Source organism: Miniopterus schreibersii, assembly GCF_964146895.1.
Source record: "Miniopterus schreibersii genome assembly, chromosome: 16".
Taxonomy (NCBI): Eukaryota; Metazoa; Chordata; class Mammalia; order Chiroptera; family Miniopteridae; genus Miniopterus; species Miniopterus schreibersii.
The window spans coordinates 18478255-18502654 of record NC_138116.1 but is presented as its reverse complement, the minus strand read 5'-3'; the positions used below and the strand labels follow the sequence as shown (position 1 = coordinate 18502654).

At 53.8% G+C, this 24400-nt stretch overlaps 1 protein-coding gene across 2 annotated transcripts in view; it reads left to right on the top strand.

Moving 5' to 3' along the window:
• Window positions 1-6151: 6151 nt before the first annotated feature.
• ITGA3 (integrin subunit alpha 3) overlaps window positions 6152-24400 on the top strand; it is a 28172-nt gene continuing 9923 nt past the window's right edge. The window contains exons 1-15 of one of the 2 annotated variants that reach the window (XM_081161223.1): window positions 6152-6835; window positions 14451-14578; window positions 14899-14978; window positions 16238-16487; window positions 18048-18134; window positions 18505-18712; window positions 19175-19371; window positions 21145-21233; window positions 21357-21493; window positions 21663-21749; window positions 22679-22743; window positions 22819-22955; window positions 23563-23712; window positions 23806-23903; window positions 24245-24392. In XM_081161223.1, the coding sequence (XP_081017349.1) occupies window positions 6630-6835; window positions 14451-14578; window positions 14899-14978; window positions 16238-16487; window positions 18048-18134; window positions 18505-18712; window positions 19175-19371; window positions 21145-21233; window positions 21357-21493; window positions 21663-21749; window positions 22679-22743; window positions 22819-22955; window positions 23563-23712; window positions 23806-23903; window positions 24245-24392 (2067 nt within the window). In that variant the 5' untranslated portion in view covers window positions 6152-6629. The remainder of the gene's footprint in view (window positions 6836-14450; window positions 14579-14898; window positions 14979-16237; window positions 16488-18047; window positions 18135-18504; window positions 18713-19174; window positions 19372-21144; window positions 21234-21356; window positions 21494-21662; window positions 21750-22678; window positions 22744-22818; window positions 22956-23562; window positions 23713-23805; window positions 23904-24244; window positions 24393-24400) is intronic. The other variant, XM_081161224.1, reaches the window with a different exon arrangement.

Here is a 24400-nt window from a genome sequence, read left to right as displayed (position 1 = left end):
GAAGCTACAACCTGTGTTACTCAGGGCCCTGGCCCGTCCGGAGCGGGTGGGGAGGAGGAAGTGAGTCAGTGGGCACAACGATTCATGCCTCAGAGCTCTGACTTTCTTTTTCAACCCACTGAGCCAAGACATTTGTCCCAACAGGATCCCACGGTGGGGGAGGGGAGGGGAGCAAGAGGCTATTTACAAGACAGAGCTGGCCTTTCACTCACCTCCACTGAGTTTCCTTTTTTAGGGCCGTAAAGAGCATGTGGCCAACTGAATTGGGCTGGACGCACAGTGGTTGAAGACCTACGGGGAGGGGGACTGTCAGAGGTGCTGGCAATACAGGTATAATCAGCAATGAACATAACTACAGGCTCCCAGTTCTACTCTTTTTCAACAGGCCTGTGAGTCTGGTATATTTCTGTCCAATTTACATGAGGAAACTGAAGCTATGAGAGGTGAAGAGACTTGTTCAAGGTCACAGCTCTGCAGTCTATAATCACACCATAAGCCCAGGCTACAAATCAGCTCAAGGCCTGGACGATTCAACAGGGATTACATGCACGGGCAGGGTGGGAGCGCGGGTGATAGAGGGTCCAGGGGTGAGGGAGGAAAGTGAAAACTCATGAAAGAGTTTGAAGAACACGTAGATAGAGTGGTACCTCGGTTTTTGAACGTCTCTGTTGACGAACATTTCAGTTTACCAATGCTGTAAACCTGGAAGTAAATGCTTCGCTTTTCGAACAGGCCTCAGAAGCCGAACATGCCACACGGCTTCCCCTAAGGGCAAGACCCTGAGGCCTAGCTGTCGGCTGCTGATCCCTCGGTTTTCAAACGTTTCAGAACTCGAACGGTATCCAGAACAGAGCACATTCGAAAACTGAGGTACCACTGTATTTTCCAAGTGGACAAGGTGTATTCGTGGAATCCTGCTGGAGACAAGGCGCTGAGACAGGCTGTTCCAGGACAGTAGGCTGTGGGGGCAAGGATGGGATGCTGAGCCCATTCTGGATGCTCAGAGTCTGAGGGGACTGTGGGTAGCCAACTAAGTGGCTGCCGAGAGTTGAATGTCAAGGCTGGAGCCTGGAGGAGCTTGGTGGGTGTCATCAGCAGATAGGAGGATGCTGGCGTACAAGGAGTGGTCAGACAGACCGAGGGATGAGGTCTGGGAACAGAAACCCAGGGTGGGCTGGGGAGTCCCCCAAGGGGGCAGTGCGTTAGGAAGGAGCAGTCAGGGAGGAGGGCCGGGAGAGGGGACAGAAGAGTTTAAATACAGAGGGCATCAATACAGTCATTGCTGCAGCCCTATGAAGATCAGGGGCAAAGAACCGAAGTTTCTTGGTTTCGCCCATCAGAGGAAGCTGGTGCCAAAGAGAAGGTTTCTGTGAGACGGAGGGGGCTAAAGCCAGGTTGGGGAGCTGGAAAGGGCAGCAGTAAACCAAGAACAGGATTCCTCCTCCAGTGAGAGACACAGGTGACTCCACTCAGAGAATGTGACTTCTAAGCTGGGGTGTCCTAGAAGAATAGAAAATAACCAAGAGAACTGGGGTAAGGGGGGCGGTATCTGGTGGAGATCCTCACACCTCTTGCACCATGGGCACCTCAGTACTTTTAGCTGTAAAGCAGGAGTCATCTCTACCTCATAGGGTTTTGGAATATAATATACATAAAGGGCCCACAGTAGGTGCTCAATAGATATCAGCTCCCTTTCAGCATTCAAATGTACATAAAGCATTCAGAGACATGAAGTCACATAGGCAAACACATGTGACTGCTTAAGGAACCATGTGCACAGATATGTTCCAGTCAACACATATGTAGCGGCATTCCACTGAAAACCACACGTGGTCCTCCATGCCCAGGAGAGTTGTTAGGGAGTTAGTAGGAGTAGGGGGCATAGATGAGGCCCCCACCTGCTCAAATTTCCCACTTGAGTACAGAACCCTGCAAGTAAGAAGGCATCTCCCCCAGAAATGACAAGGTCCCAGGAGCTGGTGACTCAGCTCAGCTGGGGTGACTACATGGGCCCCCATGGCCTCCCAACCTTGAAGGGTCCACCTTGGCATGAGATAGAGAATGCTGGAGAGCCCAGCAGAATTCCAATCTTCAGCTAGGGCAGGGCATGTGCAGCAAAGCCAGACAATGGGTGGCAGTGAGGGGACCATGAGAGGGCTGGAGAAACTAGAAAGACAGGTGTGTGTGGGGGGTGTTGGCTGGCAGGGAAGTTTAGTGATATTTGGGGCCTGCACACCAGGGCCCTCTGGAGGACACTGCCTGTTTATTCTCAGAACCCCTCTGCTTTTCCCCTCCCCCATGCCCTGCCACACCTGTGCCTGAAGTCCAAGTCAAATCTGTGACCTGGGCCTTCTCACTCACACTCTCTCCCTCACCCCTTGCCCAAATTATTACAGCAGCCCTTTCCTGCTCTCTCAGTCTCTCTTGGCAATGCCAACTTCATGCTGTAGCCCAAATGTTCTAACACCATCCACTGTCCCATAAGCACCAGCCCTAAAATATAATGTAATGTGGGTTTAGCTGTTTGAATTTGAGAGCTTTCAGAATGTGAGGCCAGGATGAAACCCCAGCCTCTGGAACACGCTCTGTTCATCTCTGACACCTCTGGGGGTTCCCAGCTCTGTGCAGGTACATAGTAGGTTGTCAATGAATGTTTGAGGCTGACGGATTCTGAACCAGAGAAGTTGCCAGGACTAGGCACCTGCCCCACCCACCCCAGGCCTGTATCTGGGTCACTGGAGAAAGGAAATCTGATAAAACCATTCAAGCTTGTCAGCTCCTCCCTCTCTCCTCAGTTATTTGCATTTTCAATTCAAGTCAGAGATAGAGACCTGAGTTTTAGTTCAATAACAGTTATTTGGTCCACTTTGTTCAACAAATATTAGGAGCCTTGGGACACAAAGGATACCAGTAGAAAATTAATGAAAATTTTTCTCCAGCCCTTTCCTTTCATAGATGGGGAAATCAAGGCTTAGAGGAGGAAGGTAACTTGCCCAAGGAGAGAAAGCAGAAGGTAGCCTGCATTCAACCCCAGTGGCACCGCAATTTTACTCCATCACTATCTGTCCACCAAATGCCTGTGTACATCACACCAACCCCCCGGCCTTCTCGTGAGAAGTGAGTGGGCTAGTGGTGCAGTCTGGGAGTCTCCAGAGACAAGTGGACAAGGGGAGAGTGAGAAGGGAGAGTGAGGTGAATAAAAAAGGTGCTTTTGTAGAATTTTGACATCATTTTTGCAACTGGGAAAACTTCACCCCAAACAAGGCACCAACTCTTCTGTTTTCTCCACTCCCGAGGCTCCCTCTTGCTAGTCCTTTCCTTATCCCTTGTCCAGATACTCCTCCTCCAGGAAGCCTCCCTGACCCTACAGCAGAATCCACAGTTGCATGTTGTCATGGTCATTTGCAGAGGTAGATGGACCCCATTCAAGATTTGGTTCAATGTCAGGACTGATGACGTCACACACACACACACCAAGAGGGTATGAGAAGTTTTATTTACATAATTGAGGTCTCCGGGGAGCAGGGCTGGCCTCTCAAGCAGGTCTTATATGGCTTGAGAGAGCCAAGAAAGGAGATTGGCCCAGGATTTTTATTGTGGTTAGGGAGTGAGGTCAGGGTGAGCATTTGTGTGGGAAGGGCTTGCATGGTTCGAACATCCCACGGATGCCAAAGGAGGGAGCACAGCACCCAGGCTTTCTCATCAGCTTACCTAGGTGTGGGGCACAAGGGGAAGGGGGAGAAGGGACAGCTTAAGAGCTGTCAGCCATCAAACATCAAAAACTGGACCCAGATTCCTCATTACACGTGTTATTCATACCCCTTTGTTTCTCTCTCTCTGCCTACATTTCTATCTGAGTCCCATCTCCATGGGAAGAGTTGACATGATGAAGTCAACTGAGGGGTGAGATGAGGCTGTAGATGATGCCACCGAAACCAGAGCATTTCGGGTGCTTAGCATGAACTCTCCAGCTCAGAGACCCTTCCAGTCTCCAAGTCTCCCTTCGCCATCCCATCTCCCCCAGACCTGTCCAACACTCCCCCACATTCCTTAGCTTGGGCCCTCCCCCTACCAGGCACCCCTGCTCCCGCTCCCACATTCCCTCTGGACACTCCCCTGGAGTGGAAAAACCATCCGTCATCCCTTTCCTGCTTCCAGCCCTGGGATCGGACATGCTGGTCATTCCTGCTGGGGATGGCCAAAAAGATAACGCTTGGCATGGAGCCCCTCGGTGTCATCAGAGGACTCTCAAAGCTATTTCAGGCAGGACCCCTGCCCACACTGAGTGTCCACCCTGATCCCTGAGCTCCTGGAACAAGGTGGAGGACCCAGCAGCCAGCCAGGAGAGCAAGATAATGGTTCCACTTCCAGCCAAGTCAGCTTCCTGCTCCTTGACCTCCAATATCTCCTAACCCCGGGAGACTCTGGGCCATAGGTGGACCATGAAGAGAGGCCAAGTGGCTCTGGGAACAAATGCCATCCTAAGGGCAGACAGAGACGAGTGTCCACTCCCCAAAACTACAGAGAGCGCTGTTATCGCAGCTGCTTTTGTTTAGGCATATCTGGCTGGCTGACCAACATCTGCCTGGAGTTTGTCTCTTAAAGACACAGCTGTGGTCAGTGGCGTCCAGTCCTAACTGCCTCCCATGAGTCGCGTGATCTTGGACATTCAAGTTCCCTTATAAATCAGATGAGGATGATAACCCTGACCTCACAGGGAGGCCGGGAGGCTGAGATGAGAGTCTTCGTGTGAAATGATTCCTTAGCTGTGAAGTTAGGCTCCAGCCCTTCCCAGGCTCTGAATCTAATTCTGTACTCCTAATTCTTTATTGTTTTCCTTAAAGAGGGCTCCAAATTGTACAAGCTTCAGGCCTCACCAAAACTAGGTCTGCCCTGAGTATTATATAAGTGTTAATCATTAGCTTATGTGGTTAAGAAAGGCTCTGGGGCCAGGAAACACGGGATTAAAATCTGAGCTGTGTGGCCTTCACCAAGTTGCTTAACCTCCCTGAGCCTCAGTTTTCTTATCCTGAAGCAGAAACAACACCTCGCCAGTTGTTGTGAGGATTAAATTTAGTAATATTTGCAAAGCACTTGGCATAGTTCTGGCTGCATAAAGACTTACCACGTGGTAGTTTTCTTATTCTAAATCCTCAGAGATAGGAGTACTAAACCGAACTTTAAGGGAATGAGAGCTGAGGGCTGAACTTCTGGACCAAAGTGAGAAAGCTCCTTTAGCTCAGTGAAAAGAATGCTCAGGGGAAATGGGTCTCTTTGTGCTGCAATAAGGGAAATCTGAGTGAGACTCAAGAGAGTACATAGGGAACCTCTGCAAGTTCCCTTTCAGAAGTTCCCCACACACCTGTGGGGGCTGGCATCCCCGCCTAGTCTCCAAACACTCAGTCTGAACCTGGATGGGAGAAGGGGAACTTTGGGGTTCTACTGGGCTAGTCTCTGAAGACAGGGATGGGTGAGAAATGGTGCAGTCTGGGTCCAGCTCCCTGACCCTGGAGGGCATTCTTAGGAGAAGGGGATCATTTCCACATCGATGGGCTTACAAGGGATACCAGAAGGCGCAGCCCTTTGGGGGAAGCCCTGTCTTGTTGCTAACTACTACGGATGCTTGGTTATTTACTACTGTGAAATATCTGTCTGGCTTTGCTGAGGGAACATTCCCAGCTGGGCTCAGGGTGGATGGGGGCGGGTGGGCAAGAGAGAAAAAAAAATCTCCACCAGGACAGCGAAGGGGCTGCGTGCGAGGAAGAACGCCCAGAGACCGCCAGCCGCCTCTCAGGGACTCACAGCACAGCAGAGGCGAGCCGGGCTCTCCCGCCCGCGGCGCGCGGAGCTCAGCGCGCCGGGGCTCTCCAGCCGGGCTGGCGGAGGTGGCCACGCCTGGAACCGCCTTTGCAGCGCCGGTAGCTGCGGCCGCAAACCGCCGGGACAAATCCCACCCCTGGCCCCGCCCGTCCGACCCATCTTGCTCAAAAGGCGACGCTTCTCCGGAGAAGCAAGGGGCGGGGAGGGGAAATCCAAGCCTTTGGGGGTTCTCGACAGGTGTTTTGGGGAGAGGGCGGAGCCATATCGGGGAGGATGAGGAGGGAGGGGCGGTTCTGCCCCTTTAAGAGGCGGTGGCGGAGCCGGGACCTTTTCCCTTTCCCCGGAAGGAGAGCGGAGCCGCGGCTGGGCGCGCAAGGTGGGGAGGTGCGGGGCTGGGCGTGGGAAGGCGGGGCGCGCGGAGCACCCCTCCCTTGCGTCCTCCCTGCGGTCTAACAGTCTGCCTGCCCAGATCCGTCACGCAGCCGGGATCGAAGTCGACAGCGCGGCCAAGGGGGCGCGGCCGGGACGTGCTGTGGTGCAGGGTGTCCGGGGCGGGGGCGCGGTGACCAGACGCAGGGCTGGCGGGAGAATAGACCGGCGGACCTCGGAGGGGAATCTGAGAGTTGCAGACCCTGAGCCGACGTGAAACCGACCGGGGCTGGCGGCCAGAAACTGATCGGCGCTGCGGGGCTGAAAGGACGCGGCGGGCCGAGGTTTTCCAGCGGTGAGGAAAGCAGGTGAACAGGTCCTCCCTCCCAGCTCCAGGTCCTCACGCACTCTCACCCGGGCTCCGGCTCCCGCTGGCATCCATGGGCCCCAGCCCCCGCCTCGCCGCCCGGATCCTGCGCCCAGCGCTCTGCGCGCTCGCCTTGATTGTGGCCGCTGGCGTTCGCGTCGCCTACGCCTTCAACCTGGACACCCGATTCCTGGTGGTGAAGGAAGCCGGGAACCCGGGCAGCCTCTTCGGCTACTCGGTCGCCCTCCATCGGCAGACGGAGCGGCAGCAGCGCTACCTGTGAGTGAGGCTGGCGGGGGTGGGGTGGGAGAGGGAGAGTGTGTGCGGCGTGCAGACCTCGCGCGGAGTCCGAGTCCTGGCCCGCGGGCCGCCGGCTCCTGTGAGCCAGGATTCAGGGGGTGGCGACCTGGGCCGCGCTCCTGCTGCCGAGGTTTGGCGGGAAGTGAAGGGATTAGGCGTGGGGTGGTGGGGGCGGGCAATAATCATTGGCAAGTGCTGACCCAGCCAGAACCTGTCTAGACGCAGCCCCTCAGTCCTTTAAACCTTTCTGGAGAGCAGCAGTGGGGTCCCGCTTTCCTGAGCCTCCTTCCCTTCTGTGAATTGAGTACCTTGTATACTGCATGCCTCTTATTCTCCAGGGATGGGAGCCGGGGAAAACCGCAAGATAAACACCTAGTGGATCTCCCGTATCCATTTCCCGGGAAGAACCTATAGGCACATGCTTTTAAGCCCTCTCCCTTTACACCTCGCATTTAGTCTGCGGCCACGTCAGCCACACCCTCTGCAGAGCCAGACTGGAGAGGTTCTCGACCTCTTGGGAGTTGAAGGGTGAGGCCTGAGTGTTTGGAGCTGTCCAGGGGCTCCCTCTGATCCTTTGAGAGTGGGGGAGTAGAAGTGAGAGGAGGGGCTGTCCCAAATCCTGCTTGGTCTCCTGCCTCCCCACCCCCAGCCCAGCAGTGACACCCTCCCACCAGACATCTTTCCTGCATTCCACAGATTCATGTTGAATCTTCAACCCTGAGTGTGTTTGTTTGGTTTGAAGAGGGAAATGGTGTTTTTCTCTTTCTTCTGTTCTCCTTCCCCAACAGCTGCAAGAAGGAGGGGAAGAGCTAGGCATAGGGGAGAGAGGGGAAGGAGATTGCATCCAGCTGCTTGTGTGCCCCCTCCTCCGCTTTCACCAATGCACTCATGCCCAGAGGGGTATGTCCAGGTTTCAGACCTTTCTCTGCCTTGAAAGAGAACAGCTGGGGGAGGTGAGGCTGCTCCAGGAGAGAAGATGGTTAGGACAGGTCAGGCAGGCCCCGTCACTTTGAGCTGAGTGACCTACCAGACATCTGTCCCCACCTGGTGTCTGACCCTGCTGAACAAGAGGGCATGGTCAGAAAAAAAGGTGTGTTGAAACCTCTCCCAACTCTGGCTGAGGCCTGTAGAAACTTGAGGAAGCTTGGAATGCCCAAAGTCCAAACTTGGCTCCTGCCTTGCTGGCCCAGCCCCTGCCCAGTCTACCTACCTGAACTGGCCTCAATTCCATTTAGCCTCTGCAGAAGCTAGAGCCACCACACCCTTCCCAGCCCGGCCCCAGCAGCTGCAGTCTGGCCTTGGCCACTCCTCCATCTTTTGGAGACTCTAAGTGACCATCAACACAAGTTTCTATATTGCTGCTCTTTCTGCCCCCGTCCAGAAAGAGATTTTCCATGCTAAGGCAACATAGTGTAAAGAGAAGATCAGAAAAGCAAGAGGAAATAGTGGAAAGCTGGAGTCAATAAAGGATTCTGTAAACTGCCTCCCTCCCCTTGCTATGTGACCTTGAGCAAGCTATTTCCCTTCTCTGGGCCAGTTTTCCCCAAAGAAGGGTTGGACCCGGATCTATATGCTCCTTCCTGTCTCTGTTGCCCTGTAAGAGGCCACTAGGTGTTGTGGAGAGAGAAGAAGCTTCAGAGTTCCATTGCTAATTTCCTGTCTTGGATCTGTCACTAATACATGAACCTTCATTTCCTCGCATGTTAGGGGAAGGGGAAGGGAAAGGGGAACAGCACACTTTCTTTTTTAAATAACCTTTGAGTGCTCACTATCTTCAGACCACATATACGCTTTGGATATATCATCTTGTTTGTTTTTTCTGAAATATGTTTTAATTGATTTAATTTCTATCTCTCTAGATAGAAATGTCAATGAGAGAGAAACATCAATTGGCTGCCTCCTGCATGCCCCCCACTGGGGATCGAGCCCTCAACCTGGGCACATGTCCTGACCGGGAATCAAACCGGTGACTTCTTGTTTCATGGGCTGACCCTCCACCACTGAACCACACCAGCTGGGCATAACATACTTTCTTCATGGGGTGATAGTGGGGCTTCAATGAGATAATGTGTGTAAAATGCTCTGCCTATTCCAAGGTGCAGCAGAGGGCTCTTGTACCAAAGCCAGGACCTGGATACACCCGCACTACCAGTGGGCCTCACCCAAGATGGCTGAGCAGAGAAGTTCTACTTTTCTTCCTGGGCAGCTAGAGATGGCATTAGGCCTGACAAGAGCCCAGAGGTTCTAGAACTAATGAACCTCAGAGAGGCAGGTGGTTCTAGATAGACTTCTGGGTCACTTTCTTGGATTTCCTCAGTCTTTCCCAAGGATGGTTCTAGATCTTGGCTCATCTCTTCGTCTCACTGAATTCTGCTCCTTGGTCCTTTGGGAGAGCCAACTGGCCCAGCTGGGCTTAGCTGCAGCCAGCTGTATAGCCAAATGTGAACAGCTGCCTGACTGCACAGCTCAGGGGAACCAGCAATTCAAGTCACAGTCTTATATTCTGTTAGCCTCAAAGTCCCTTTAGAAAAGGGGAAGGGCTCATGGTCCTGAACAAACTCTTAGCCTGGGGTTCATAGGTGGTTTTCCAGAGGTGCAGGGACCGCTGAAACTATAAGTAAAATCATGTGCGTTTGTGCATTGTTCTGGGGGCAGGAGCGGGGAGAGTGTAGCTTTCACCATGTTCTCACAGGCCTTATACCAGAAATGGTTAAAAACCCAGGTGTGGACCCTCTTTGTTCCCCATCACCTCCATCTCTGGACTGGGGTTCTCTGCCCACAACATCAGACACTCACCCCAACCCAGGCCCCAGTTTCTCAGTCTCCCCACCTGAGGGGTGAGGAGTATGGCAGAGGACCAAGTTGCTTTGGGCTCCTTGGTGAGATGCATGAGGACCCCTGGGGAAGCAGAGGGACTAGTCCTCAGGGAGATGGCCACTGACTCCCCAGCCCCCAGCACCCGCTCTTCATTTCCTCCTGGGAATCCAGGTGTCCTAGTCTGGCCTGCCCTTGTGGGCTATGGGAAATACCTCTGGGGCCCTCTCCCCCTTTTGCCCTTGCCTGGCAATGAGGGTTTCTGGGAAGCCTGGGGTGGGGGTGGCTGGGGCTCCTGGAAGATGAGGTCATACCTGAGGGAGGCAGGAACCAGGATTACCTGCTACGCTCTCCTAAAACATGTTACCCTGGGCACAGCAGCTACCTGGCAGCCTCCAAAGCTTGTGCCAAAGGCATAGCAGCTGCCGCTGCAGGCAGAACGCCTGCGTGTATAGTGTCGCTTTCCTCTGGCTGTCTCCAGTGACCAGTCCAGGCCAAGGAGCTTTAAATTGGGAAGGAGGCAGGGGAAGCCTGATCTTGTAGAAAAAGAAAGGGGCTTGGTCAGAGCTACACAAAGGAGAAAGAGGATGTCTCGCTGCAGCGAGAGGAATTGAGGTTAGATGACACATAGAGTGCCCTGAGGGATCAAATATGGAAAAAACACTAAGGAGCAAGGGAGAGGGAGCAGAAATGAGAACGGCCTTGTTTCTTTTAATCAGAGGCTCGGGCCAAGGCCTCTTTCTCCTGTTCTTTCTCATTCTATCTCTTCCTCCAGCTTGTTGCTCTGGTTCTAGGGCTGAGTCACCAGAGACGAGAGGGGGCTGGATGGGCAGCATAAGAGGTAAGGGAAGGACAGAGAGGGCTGCAGTTTCAACTACCAAGGGAGCAGCCTCTGGGAGATGGCTAATTCAGGCAGCAGAGTTGGCACAGAGCTGGGATCCAGGCATCTGAGAACTGCTGCCACCCCACCCCCAGGCTCAGAGCTGGGGCAGCCCCCTCCCTGACCAGCTTCTAGTCCTGAGGTGGAAGGGAACCCTGAGGAGTAAGGCATGGGGCCCACTGGCCTGAGTGCTGGACCCTCTGGCCCTCTCTTGGTTAACCGAAATCTTCCCGCTGGAGGCCCCCCAACTCCTCCCCCTGAGGTGAGGAGCCTGGGAAGTTGACTCACACAGGTTGTTTCTCTGAGCATTACCCCACCCCAGTGCCCCAGGGGGGCCTTCTTCTTTTTGGGATGAGCCAGCCTGGTGCCCTGACACCCATGGGCCTCATACCCCAGCTCTTTCCTATTCTACTGCTTTCTATTTGGCTGTTCCATTAGCCTTGAACTGTCAAAGAGTGATGGGGCAGGGGCGAGGAAGTGCTTTTCCAGAACTTGGAGGCCAGGGAGCTCACCAGAGGCCAGGAGGGCCTTTCTGGGTGGGCCACAGGAGGTAGTGAAGAGGCAGATGCTTAAAAACCTTTAAGAGTCCACTTTACCCATTCTCCTACCTCCCAGAGGGGCTCCCTGCCTCCCCCCAGCCTCGTCTGACTCCAGGAGAGGTTCGGTCTCATCTCCTTTCATCCTTGCTCCAAGAGCTGGGCAAAGCCTCCCATCTAGCCTCCTTCCTTCTTACTGCGGCTGGGAGGGTGGACTCAGAGGTGGTCTAGAAGGGGTCAGCTTTTGGATTCTTTGATCTGGACCAGATCCAACAGAGGGCAGCAGTGTGTTCATTTGCATATTAATTTGCAATACACTGGCATATCTGTAAGGTCTGTTCCATGCTCTGGCTTCTCCCACACCTGGCTGTGGCTGGAGGCAGCTGGACCTGACCCTCTGCACACCCACCTTCCCCCATCCATTCAAAGTCCTCTGGCTGTAGACCCATTGGATCCTGGGCTGGCAGCCAGAGGGCCTTAAAGGGCCTCTGAACAGGCCAAGTTGGAGCTAAAAATACTCCAGGGGGGGTGGAGGTGGGGGCTCCCTGTGGAATCTCTAGGGAGGGAGGGGCTTGGGATGTGGGCCTGGGATTAAGGCACTGGCCCTGCCCTACCGCCCGTCAGTAGGTACAAGTCTGGTTCCCAGCAATGGCAGGGAGGGCATAGATGGTAAGGGGATTTACTTCAATTCAATTGCTGTTTGTGCCCAGCGCTGCCTGCTTGGTTCTCCAGGAGGCTAAGAGGAGGGGTCCCGCAGCCCACTCCCTCAGACATCTTGGGCAGGCAGCAGCATGACCAGTAGCACTTCCATTGCATTGCACACCCTAGGAGGCAGCCTGGGCTCCCCTTGCCACTGAGGCCTGGACTTGCCCCTTTAGGTTAACTGTAGCAAGCCTCCAGCTTCTACTAGGGAACTCTGAGCTCCCACCCTAGAATGACTCTAGCTTCCAGGGCCCCACCCCACTGTAGTGATTGCCTGGTCTCCTGAGGTCTCCTGAGGCATTGAAAGTGCTACTATGTGCCATCTTCTGCTCCCTCTAAATAACTGGACTAGATTGCTCTTTGTCCTCTGCTCCAGGCTCCCTAACCTGGTGGAACAGAAATTCTTGGTGCCTGGAGGGAGACCTGGGGTGTGCTAGGGCCAGTCCTGGCATCTCAAGAATCAGAATGACAGGACTCACATTGACCATGGCTTCATAGTCAGAGAGCCCTTTTATTTTATTATTTTTTAAATATATATATTTAAATATATATTTTTATTGATTTCAGAGAGAGGAAGGGAGAGGGAGAGAGAGAGAAACATCAATGATGAGAGGGTCATTGATTGGCTGCCTCCTGCACGCCCCTGACTGGGGATCAAGCCCCACAACCTGGGCATGTGCCCTGACCGGGAATCGAACCTCGATCTCCTAGATCTTAGGTTGATGCTCGACTGCTGACCCACACCCAGCCGGGCAGAGAGCCCTTTTAAAGAAAGAACCCATTTGTTCCCCCAACAACCCTGAAGATTGTCAGGACAGCTGTTCTCCCCATTTTACAGATGAGGTATTCAAGGCTCAGAAAGGGAAAGGAAATTGCCCCTTGAAACAGAACAAACCTTATAACCAGTCCCTTAGGCTCCCAAGCTGGAATGTTTCTTTTCTAAGGCTTCCTCTCTCACCTGTCAGGTTCCTCAGGGGTGGATGTCCATAGGTGGTCAGGCAACAACTCGCCACGCGCCCTTCCGAGGCTAGACAGAGGGTGACTAACTGCCTCACTGCCACACTGGCCCCCTGCCAGCCTTTCTGCCTAGCACTGCCTAACACTCCCCCAGGGTGAGGTCTTAGCTGAGGTGTAAGGTGCAGGCAGAGGTCCCACCCCCTTCCCAGCACCCCCCAGGCAGTGCATTCCTGACACCCAGTAGGCGGGTGCACTCAGGCCCTGGCATGCCTAGGCCCCGCCCCACCCACTCCTGCAACCTTCACTCAGGTCCCAGGCAGGAGCTGCAGGCGGGGTTTGGGGTTTCGCTTGGCACTCCCAGTCTCTGACAGGCCCAGAGCCCGAGTTCTGAGCTGGGAGCCTCAGGGTGATAGCATTGCTGGGGCCAGATGGAGAGGCCTGCCACCCAGGAGACTGGGTCCATCAGGATCAAGGAGACTGTCCTGGCAGAAGGTCCAGAGGCTACAGAGAGATGATGAGATGATACTGGGATAGCAAGGAGTGGTAGAGCTGGGTTCTCAAACTGGGTGTACAATATTTGGGGTGCATACTAAATATGCAGGTTCCAGAACTCCATCCATATTCAGTTCAGATGGTCTGTGATGGGCTGAGGAATTTGCCTTTGTAACACATAGCCCAGGGATTTCTGATGCTGGTGGTCCAAGGACTCTTCTGAGATATTATTCCCAGGCTGATCCCCTGCCTTTCTGTCTTCTAGTCACCTCCCTGGTAGGGATGGGTTGCCAGGACACTAAGTACCCTTGTAGGAACCAGTAATCAATGTCCCTAAAGATGGGCAGGCTGGGTACAAGGTGACAGTCCTCACCCATCCCCCCTCCCATACCCACTTACCAAGAACACTGCCCTGGGGCCACATTGTCGAAAATGTCAGGCACCCAGTCCCACACAGTACCTGTGTGCCTTTCTTAAGGTGACAGTGGGGGGTAAACATCACCCAGATCACTTAGGGGTCCACTCCTCCTACACCTGAGTCCTCAGGTTCCCAACAACCAGTCCCACCCCACCCTCACACATTCTCTCCTCGGGCCCCCTGGAAGTCGAACCCTGTGCCAGGATTCCTCCAGTCTTGCCCTCTTTCAGTTTACCTTTATCTCAGAGGTCAAAGCATTCCTTCCCAAACCCAGGTCTGGCCATCTCACTCCCTTGCTTAATATCCCTCCATGGCTCCCCAAGGCCCTTTGCACCCTGCACTCGTGTCTCTCCCCAGGTTCCTGGATTCCAGCTGTATGAGGCCCCTGCAGATACCTGAGTCACCCGCTTGCTCACTCTTCTTGGCCCTTGCACATGCCGCACATGGGCCTGAAGTGCCCTTCCTCCTCTTCCTCCCCTGGTGACCCCTGGTCCTCATCCTCAGGCTCAGACCAGGTCCCCTGTTCCCTGACTGCCCCTCATGCAGAATTGGGCCTGGTTTGCTGCCTGCTTTCCTCTCGTGAGGCGCTGACTGCAGAGGTCTGCTTCCTTGCCTACTTCTTCTACATGGGTGCTCCTGGAGGGCAGGGGCTGGGATCCATTTATCTCCCAACCCCAGAGCCTGGCACACAGCCTGGCAGAGCAGATGCTCAGTAAATGCATGTTAAACAACAAGTTATTTGAAGTGGGCTTTGGGGAGTCTGAGCCCAGGCCCCCCTACCTTCTTGCCTTCCAGGCTCCTGGTTGGTGCTCCCCAGGACCTCGCCGTGCCTGATGGCTACACCAACCGGACCGGTGCTGTGTACCTGTGCCCACTCACTGCCCACAAGGACGACTGCGAGAGGATGGACATCACAGAGAAAAGTGAGAAGGGACTGGGGATCAGTGCCGGGTCGGGAACCTGGTGGAGGGATGGCAAAGAGAGAAATGACTTGGAGGAGGCAGAAGGCTCACCTGGGAAGTTTCTAGTCACTTCTTGTCCAGCTGGGAAGAGAGAGTCCTAGACGAGCATGGGACCATATGGGATTGGGGGAGCTCAGACTGTGGGTGGACTGGAGAAGGGGAGTAGGGGTGGCTGTACTGCTGGAGTGGGGGATCCAGGAGGGACATACCCCTGCACTCTGGAGGCTCTAGGCACTGGGAGGATGGGATGCCCTGGCCCATGATCATTCCCATGTCCACAGGTGACCCTGTCCATCACATAATTGAGAACATGTGGCTTGGGGTGACTGTGGCCAGCCAGGGCCCTGCAGGCAGAGTCCTGGTAAGTGGACACACAAGTTGGCTCCCCCGCTCTAGCCCTCTCTTTCATCTCCCAGGAGTTGGGGAGAAAAGCAGAGGACAGAGGGGGGGTCCTTGGTGCATGAGCTGGGGTTTTGCAAATGTCCATTTCTGTGGCTATCTGTGTCTCTCAGTCCTGCATTTATGGCGGGGCGGGGGAGGGGGGCTGGCACTCTCCCAAGACCCAGCAAGGCCTGGGTCCTGTCTGAATCACACTTCCTCCCTGCCCCACCCCTGCCACCCCCTGAGTTGCTCACCCTTCGTGGGAACAAGTTGGGCTACTGGAACTGCAAGAGAAAAGGGCAGATAGGGCCTCAGGCAGTGTAGCCCGGTCTTGCTCCTTCCTGGGAGGCTGGCTGAAGAGGGACAACCCTGCTGACCCCTGTTCACTTGGATTGGGTCTGAGGGCCACTTCCTGTTATCGATTGTGACCTCCTGTCCACATTCTTCAGTGCTGGCCCCTAGAGCTCTCAATTTCTGAGCCCCAGAGAGATCTTTTGTTGTTGTTGTTTGTTTTTTGTGTTTTATTGTTGTCATTGTTAAACCTCACCTGAGGATATTTTTTCCATTGAGTTTTAGAGAGTGGAAGGGGGGTGGGAGAAGCTACAAGAGAGGCAGCTCAGCCTAGTGCTTAACAGCTTAGACTTCAGAGCTGGACAGCCTCTCTCTAGATGTGAGACCTTAGGCAGAGACTTATTCTCTGTGCCTCAGTTTCTTTATCTATAATGGAGAAAGTAATGTCCCTACTCTATAGTGCTATTATGAGGCTTAAAAGGCTTAATATGTGAAGAGCTTAGAATTGTGTCTGGCATATAGTAAGCACTCAGTTTTAGCTGCTATTATTATTGTTGTTGTCAGTGGTCCTTTCATTAAGAGGAAAGGGTCATTTGGGGACAGCAGAAAAGCAAGTTTCTTAATCTGCTGGTGATCTAGCTCCTTTAAGACACGAGAGCCTGAACCCACATTCCCTCATCCTTTCCCCTTTTTGTTTTGCCAAGATCTCTGAGCCACTCTCAAATCCAGTACCTTCTGGCCTTCCAAAAAGTGTTTCCAACCTTCAGAGCAGATTTCCGAATTCTGGAAAGGAGACGTAGGTCTGGGCATCACTGTGGGAAGAAAGAAAAGCTAGGAGGCCCCTTTCAGCTCCTCTTCCACAAAGCCAGAGGTGCACAGGGCCAAGGAGACAGCTGGCCCTGGGTCCCTGCTTCAGGCTCAGGCTGTGTGCTGGGGTGGGGTCCCCAGGTCTGTGCCCACCGCTACACCCAGGTGCTGTGGTCGGGGTCGGAGGACCAGCGGCGCATGGTGGGCAAGTGCTATGTGCGGGGCAACAACCTCGAGCTGGACCCCACCGATGACTGGCAGACCTACCACAACGAGATGTGCAACAGCAACACTGACTACCTGGAGACAGGCATGTGCCAGCTGGGCACCAGCGGCGGCTTCACCAAGAACACTGTGTACTTTGGTGCTCCCGGTGCCTACAACTGGAAAGGTAAGGACCTAGGGGGAAGAGGAGGGGCAGCCACCACCCACCCTTGTTAGCCACCGGGACAGCTGGCCGAGACCCTCCACACTAGAGGGCTCAAGAGACAGGACCCCTTTGCCAATATCAGCAACCACGACCTCTACTATTTTAAAGCACTTTCTATATGCCAGAGGCTCTACACATATTATCGTAATTAATCCTCAAATACTCTATGATGCAGGTATTATTATACCCATTTTACAGAAAACTGAGCCTCAGAGAAGTGAAGTAAATTGCTTAAGCCAACAGCAAGTTATGAAACCTAAATTAGAACGCAGGTCCATCTGACTCCAGTTTAACCATTTAAAACCTGATTTAAAGAGTAAAACATGCTCCTGGTAAAACTACTAAATGGTACAGCAGGGTTTGCTAAAATAAAGAGTAAAAGTGCCCCTCCCCTCTTCTCTGCCATCTCCACCCATCTCCCTCATCCCATTTTCCAGTTGATCTTGTAGATCAACCATACTTATTTTAGAATATACAGGTACCTTCAAGACACACATGAACAGAATCACACTAAACAGGCTGTTCTGCTACTTTCTTTTTCTTTTTTAAAATATATTTTTATTGATTTTAGAGAGAGAGGAAGGGAGAGGAAGAGAGAGATAGAAACATCGATAAGAGAAACATCAACATCGATTGGCTGCCTCCTGCATGCCCCCTGCTGGGGACTGATTCCCCAACCAGGCATGTGCCCTGACCAGGAATCAACCTAGTGGCCTCTTGGTGCATGGGTCAATGCTCAACCACTGAGCCACGCCGGCTGGTGTGTTCTGCTACTTTCTTTTTTCACTTTTCAATAAACTGTGGGCATTTTTTCATGTCAATACATATAGGACAATCTTTTGGGGGCTGCAGAGTATTTCCTTGTACCAAGATCCATGCTTGCAACTACCACAGTAGACATCTGATGGCTCATTTCCCAACCCCCATCTCTACCTCTCCACCACACAGGTTGTAGCAACACACCCCTCTCCCCTTACTGCACCCTATTGTTGTAGAATCAAAGGCAGAGGAGCCTAGGACCTTGTCCCCTTGACCCGGGTCTTAGTCACAGCTCTGGCCTCATCTGAACTGAGGCCTCTGCTTGCTCCTGTGCTCCTGTCTCCCATCCCCTGGTCCCTTAGAACCTTGGCAGAAGTGAAGGTACTCTCCAGCAGCAGGAGCCAGGTAGGCAGCCAGAGTTTGGGGGCAGGACCAGGAGGAGATAATGGTGCCAAGTCTGGCCTCAGTGTCCAGAGTGAGAGAAGTGTCAACTAGTATCCAGGAACTTGGATGACCACATTCCAGCCATGTGTCTGCAGCTAGCTCCCCACCCCTGAGCCTCACTTTTCTCATCTGTAAAATGGGGGTCATCATTCTACTTCACAGAATTGTTAAAATAAAGAGAAGTGATTTGCACATGGCAAAGCTATCACAAACAAATATTTTTAAAGGTTTCTATTATCCTTCTCTGGGGAGAGGGCCTGGATGTGGCAGAGGAAAGGGGTGGTGACTTATACTCCCTCTCCCCAAATCCTTGTGAAGGAAACAGCTACATGATTCAGCGGAAGGAATGGGATTTATCCGAATACAGTTACAAGGACCCAGAGGACCAAGGAAACCTCTATATTGGTGAGTCCAGTTGTGGTGGCCCAGTGGGTGGAAGAGGAGGGGAGGGGCTCAGTCCCTGGCAACCTGGCCCTCTCACCTTTGGTGCCCGGTGGGAGAGTGAGGCCCGGGTACGGGTGCTGCTAGTGGCATTTAGTTCAACTAGCACTTATTGAGCGCCAAGATGCAAAGTCCCTACCCTCATGGAGCTCACAGTCCAGTGTGCAGACAGGACTAGGGGTGGGCATCCAGAAGCCAATTTCTTGCCCAACTTAGAATAGAGGAATAGAAGATAATGGAATAGAAGATAATGGGAGGTGACCTCAGGGTGGGTCCGGAGTAGAAGGGGACAAAGTTTACTGGGGCCTTGATTGACCACCTTCCCCCATCCCAGGGTACACTGTGCAGGTGGGCAGTGCCATCCTGCACCCCACAAACATCACTGTTGTGACGGGTGCCCCGCGGCACCGACATATGGGTGCTGTCTTCTTGCTGAGCCAGGAGGTAGGCGGAGACCTGCGGAGGAGGCAGGTGCTGGAGGGCACACAGGTGGGCGCCTATTTTGGCAGTGCCATCGCCCTGGCAGACCTGAACAACGATGGGTGAGAATCCAGGGACATTCTCTGGGGCCAGGGAGAATGGTGAGGGGGGCAGGCTTGCCAACGCAGAGAAACGGAGGCTTGCATTTGTTCATTTGTTTGCATGCTATTGCAGGGATTTGCAAATCAATTTGGCCTGTTGATTTGCAATCAGACTTTATGGGATTCTGGGTATTTGCATGTCAATTGCATGACACCTGCCTCTCCTTGTCTAGGCCTGTCATTTCTATGACTCTAGTGGATGTGGGCTGTTTGGGTGTGATCTGTGCGTATATGGCTTCCCCACATGCATTTTCCATTAGACGGGTCGTGTTAGCATTTCCATGGCTTTCTCTCGACCTATGGCCAGAAGTGTCATTTGTACAGTCATGTGCCCTGGCACAGTTGTGCCTGCTAAATAGAGTTATGCTGCAAAATGGTGGCTGACCTCTCACTCCCATTTCCCCCTACTTCTCTCCTGTGCAGGTGGCAGGACCTCCTGGTGGGTGCCCCCTACTACTTTGAGCGGAAGGAAGAGGTAGGGGGTGCCATCTATGTCTTCATGAACCAGGCAGGCACCTCCTTCCCTGCCCAGCCCTCTCTCCTTCTTCATGGCCCCAGTCGCTCTGCCTTTGGTTTCTCTGTGGCCAGCATTGGTGACATCAACCAGGATGGATTCCAAGGTATGAGCCAGCACTCCCGCCCCAGCACCCTCACTGACTGGGTGCCAGCTGCATACCAGGCTTGACAGGGCCCGAAGAAGAGATGGGATGGGGCCCAGGCCTGGGGAGCTCACAGCAGTACTAGGGAGAAGACGTGAAGAGGGAGCCACACGTGAGGAGTGAATGTGCTGCTGGGCATTGAAGGCTGGGCTGAGCGTGCACAGTGGAGGGGAACAGAAGGGGTACAATATGAGGGGGGGATAATCGCTTGAGGTACCCAAATCTAGCCGGTGTGGGGTGCTCACTTCAGAGATGAGGCTAGAGAGGTAGTGTAGGGGTGGGGTGGATGTTGTTGAAAGGTAGGCAGGGGACCTGGGGCTTTATTTTGGGTAATGTTAGAGGGGTGTCCAGTTCTAAGGTTTGGGGGCAGGGATATGGTATGATAGCTTGGTGCCTTGGAACCTTGAAAGATCATTCTGAAAGATGTGGCATGGATGAGGGGAGCAAAGCTGGGGTGTTAAAATCAAGACTATAGTGTATCAGGTGGGGGATGTTAAGAGCTGGGACAGGGTAGGAGCGCTGGATATAGAGGATATCACCAAACTCTGTAGCACTTAGGGACTGATCAGACCTGGGTGTCAGGGAGAGGGACAGATTGAGGGTAAAGGAGCCTCTGAAGAGTCCAAATAGGTGCGAGAGTTCAGTTAATGAAGCCCAAAGCACTTACTGATAAAGGAATCATCCAGTTTCCTCTTAGGACCTACTTATTCATCTTTTACATACTTTCCTGGCATGCTTGGCATTCTGTGTACTTAGGCCTTATCAGATCAAAAGCAGCAAAGTAAGAGTTGAGTAATGTTTAAGAAACTAAAGCATTTTGGACTTATGCGTGGAAATACAGTGGTACCTCGGTTTTCGAATGTAATCCGTTCTGGAAGATTGTTCGGGTTCTGAAACGTTTGAAAACCGAGGGATCCACAGCCGACAGCGAGGCCTCAGGATCTTGCCCTCGGCGGAAGTCGCGTGGCATGTTCAACTCCCGAGGCGTGTTCGAAAACCGAAGCATTGACTTCCAGGTTTACAGCGTTGGTAACCGAAATGTTCGTCAACGGAGACGTTCAAAAACCGAGGCACCACTGTAATGGTTAGAATTTTATAAGTCTGGACACTCTAACAAGTAAAGCTCGCTTGTGATTAGAATCCCAGCCCCCCATGTTAGAGAGACATGGCCTCCTGTATCCTCCTCTCTACTCATTAGCTGTGTGACTTTGGGTTTCCGAGTCTGTTTCCTCATCTATAAAGTGGGGACAGTAGTACCTACAGCCAGCACTTTTGTGAGGATTAAACGAGATGGGTGCTTGATAACTACCTGGCAAAGTCACCAATGGGGAACACCTGCTTTTGTGACCCTGCAGGTAAATGACATTAGAGAAAATGTCCCTGGAGGGGAGGTTGGCGGGGGAGATGGAAGGCACCGTAATAAGGGGAAATAAACAGCAGCCAGTGGTCAGGAACCTGGAGTGTAGGCCTGCCTGAGACATTAACTTGCTGTCTGACTTTGGGTAAGTCACTTCCCTCTATTGGACCTACTTTCCCACATATAAAAGGAGGCAATTGGATGCCCGGCAGTTCCAGTTTTAATCCTGAGCCACAGAGCTCTGTTTCCTGATGATTTGAATACTGCCTGGCAGAGTGAGGTCAAGGCCATGCTGGGCTCTGTGGCTGGAGCACAGGGCTGGGGACCCATGGGGCGCACAGTCCCCAGGATGACCCCATTCTGCCTCTCTTCCCCAGACATTGCTGTGGGAGCTCCATTTGAGGGCTTGGGCGCAGTGTACATCTACCACAGCAGCTCCAGGGGGCTCCTCCAACAGCCCCAGCAGGTAGGAACGGACAGAGACTGGGGGCCTCCGCTCCTTTGGCTCACCCACCCCTTCATTCCCCCTGGGCCCCACTCTCTGGAGCCCACCCTAGAGCCTGTCTTCAGTGCTTCCCCCTGCCCCCAGGTAATCCACGGAGAACAGCTGGGACTATACGGCTTGGCCGCCTTTGGCTACTCCCTGAGTGGAAAGTTGGACGTCGATGAAAACTTCTACCCAGACCTGCTGGTGGGGAGCCTGTCAGACCGCATCGTGCTGCTGCGGTGAGCCAAGGCGACGGTGAATAGGGGGTGTTCTCTCCTCCAACCCTGTTGGCATGGAGGCCCACCTCTGTCCACCTTCATCACCAGGCCACCCAAGCTTGAGCCCCAGCCTGGCCTGGCCTGGGGCGGGCAGGAGGTGCTGATTTCTGTGTGCTTTCTTTACATGCAGGGCCAGGCCTGTCATCAACATCCTCCATAAGACCTTGGTGGCCAGGCCATCTGTGTTGGACCCCGCACTCTGCACAGCCACCTCCTGGTGAGACTCTCGGTCCCTGCTCTGCCCACCCGTTCCTCTTTATGTATGGGCAAGCCAGGAGGGTCCCTGGCTCCCAACCCCTTCCCTGGCAACTCCTGATATCCTACCATCAGAGGGTTGATTCTTGGGGTAAGCATTGCCCAGCCTACCCAACCTCATTAAAAAGCAAAATTCTTTGCATTGGAGGGGTTGAGGGGTATAGAGTGGAGCATGGTGGTTAGGAGCGGGAGCTCTGGACTGCCTACTTCAAATTCTAGCTATGCCCACTGCAGTGGTATGGTTGGGCTCTGGGGAGTAAGATCCCCAGGGAGGAGGGACAAGGGAGACAGTTGGGTGGATGTGGGGAAGGGAAGAAGAGAGTCACCTTGAGCAAATTATTAATCTTTCTGAGTCTCAGATTCCTTGCCTATAAAAGAAAGTTAATAATAACCAATTCACAGGATTGTTGTGGTAATTAAATGAGATAATGTACAAAGAGCCCTTAGCATGGCACCCTGTACATCCTAAATGCTCAAAATATGTTAGTGACTAAGATGGTAATGACCCCAAGGCCGTTGTGTGAATGAGGGTATTGGGTCAGAAGGCAGAGGGAGACAGAGCAGGGAGATGGGAGCATAGAAGGAGATCTGAACTGGGGATCCTGAACAAGACTGGCTGAGCCACAACTTCAGGCAACTCATTCCACTCTCAGGGCCTCAGTTTCCCCATTGGTGACCTCTATCCCTGTTTTCTAAGGCTCTAATGGGAGTGGCCAGGGAAGGAGCCAGGGGCACCCCAGACCAGCTCTGTGGACTCCCCAGGTTTGCCACTGCCTTTCCCTAGAAGGGCCCTGTTTCCCCTTGCCCAGTAAAGGGAGTAAGAGCTAGGGCCTGGATATCTGGGTCCCACCATGACCAGGCCCTCCTGTATGTCCCCCACCCTCCCAACAGTGTGCAAGTGGAGCTGTGCTTTGCTTACCAGAGTGCCGGGAACCCCAACTACAGGCGAAACATCAGTGAGTGCTGGGGTGCAGGGTGAGGGGGGGCATGCTCATCTGCTCATTTGCTGACCACCCGTCTTCCACTTGCAGCCCTGGCCTACACGCTGGAGGCCGACCGGGACCGCCGCCCACCCCGGCTTCGCTTTGCGCAGAGCCAGTCAGCTGTCTTCCATGGCTTCTTCTCCATGCCTGAGATGCGCTGCCAGAACCTAGAACTGCTTCTGATGGTGAGAGAGGCGTCAGGGGAGGGCCATGGGTTCCACATCCCTCAAAGAGGTAGCCAACATCCCCCCAGGTCAAGGGTGATGGGCTGGGGTCTCCCCAGAGATAGAGGTGGGAGAGGTTGCTTGGAAGTCCGTAGGTCTTCAGGGGGTACAGTGCACAGCACCCAGCGTGTGGTAAAGGAGAGACAGAGACTTTCAGAGTGGGGAGGGGGCTAAAGGGCCACCCACCTCTGAGAAGAGTGAGGGTTGTGAGACTCTTGGCCCAGCTCAGCTCTGGGGAAAGGGGTCTACGAGTGGGAGGCTAGCTCAGCCACTCCCTGGAACATTAGGGTGGAAAGGAGAGTTCAACCTATGGATCCTGGGGTGAAGGGATGCTCAAAACCTCCCCAGAGAGATCTCTGGGAAGGATGAGCCCCATTTCCTCACTCTGGATCAAGGTGGTACGAAGGGAGTCAGTTTGGTTATAGAATGAGGGGATGTTCAGCCTCACTGGGGGGCTTTCAAGGTGGAGGGGGGCCTAAGCTCCTCCCTGGGGGCTCAGGGTGGTGTGAGGATTCAGCTCAGCAGGGAGGGCAGTGCAGAGCTGGGCTCAGATCGCCCTCTTTCCCAGGACAACATCCGCGACAAACTCCGCCCCATCGTCATCTCCATGAACTACTCTTTACCTCTGCGCTTGCCTGAGCGGCCCCGGCTGGGGCTGCGGTCCTTGGACACCTACCCGGTCCTCAACCAGGCACAGGTTCTGGAGAACCACACTGAGGTGGGTGAGGCTGGGCGGGCGGGGCGGGGCCGGGAGGGCCGTGGGAGGAGAGGTGCTGTGGTGGCGCGCTCCTCACACTGCTGGCACCCCCAGATCCAGTTCCAGAAGGAGTGCGGACAGGACAACAAGTGCGACAGCAACTTACAGATGCAGGCAGCCTTCGTGTCCGAGCAAGGGCAGCGGCTGAGCAGGTGCACTGCGGACCGCACCTATTGGCCAAGGGTGGGGCGGCCTTCATTGGCTAAGAGGAACTGAGGGGCGGAGATTGAGGGGTGGGGCCTCACCGGCCATGGGCGGGGCCTCAGAGATGGGGCCTGAGAGGGTGCACTTTGATTGGCCAGGTAGGATGTGTAAGGCTGGCCTTCACTGGCTAGAAAAGGGGCTTTTTTCACCAGGTGAGACTAGAGGGCGGGGCCTGGCTGTCCTGAAAAGGGGCTTTTTAGACCTAGTAGACTCAAGGGGTGGGGCCTAATTATCTGGGGCGGGTCCGGGGCGGGGCTTTGGGCTCAGTCCAAGGTTCCTCCCTTTTCAGGCTCCAGTACAGCAAAGACCTCCGGAAACTGCTCCTGAGCATCAATGTGACCAACATCCCAAGCAGGGAGCGGGCTGGGGAAGATGCCCACGAGGCACTGCTCACCCTGGCAATGCTTCCTGCCCTGCTGCTGTCCTCAGTGCGCCCTGTGAGTGC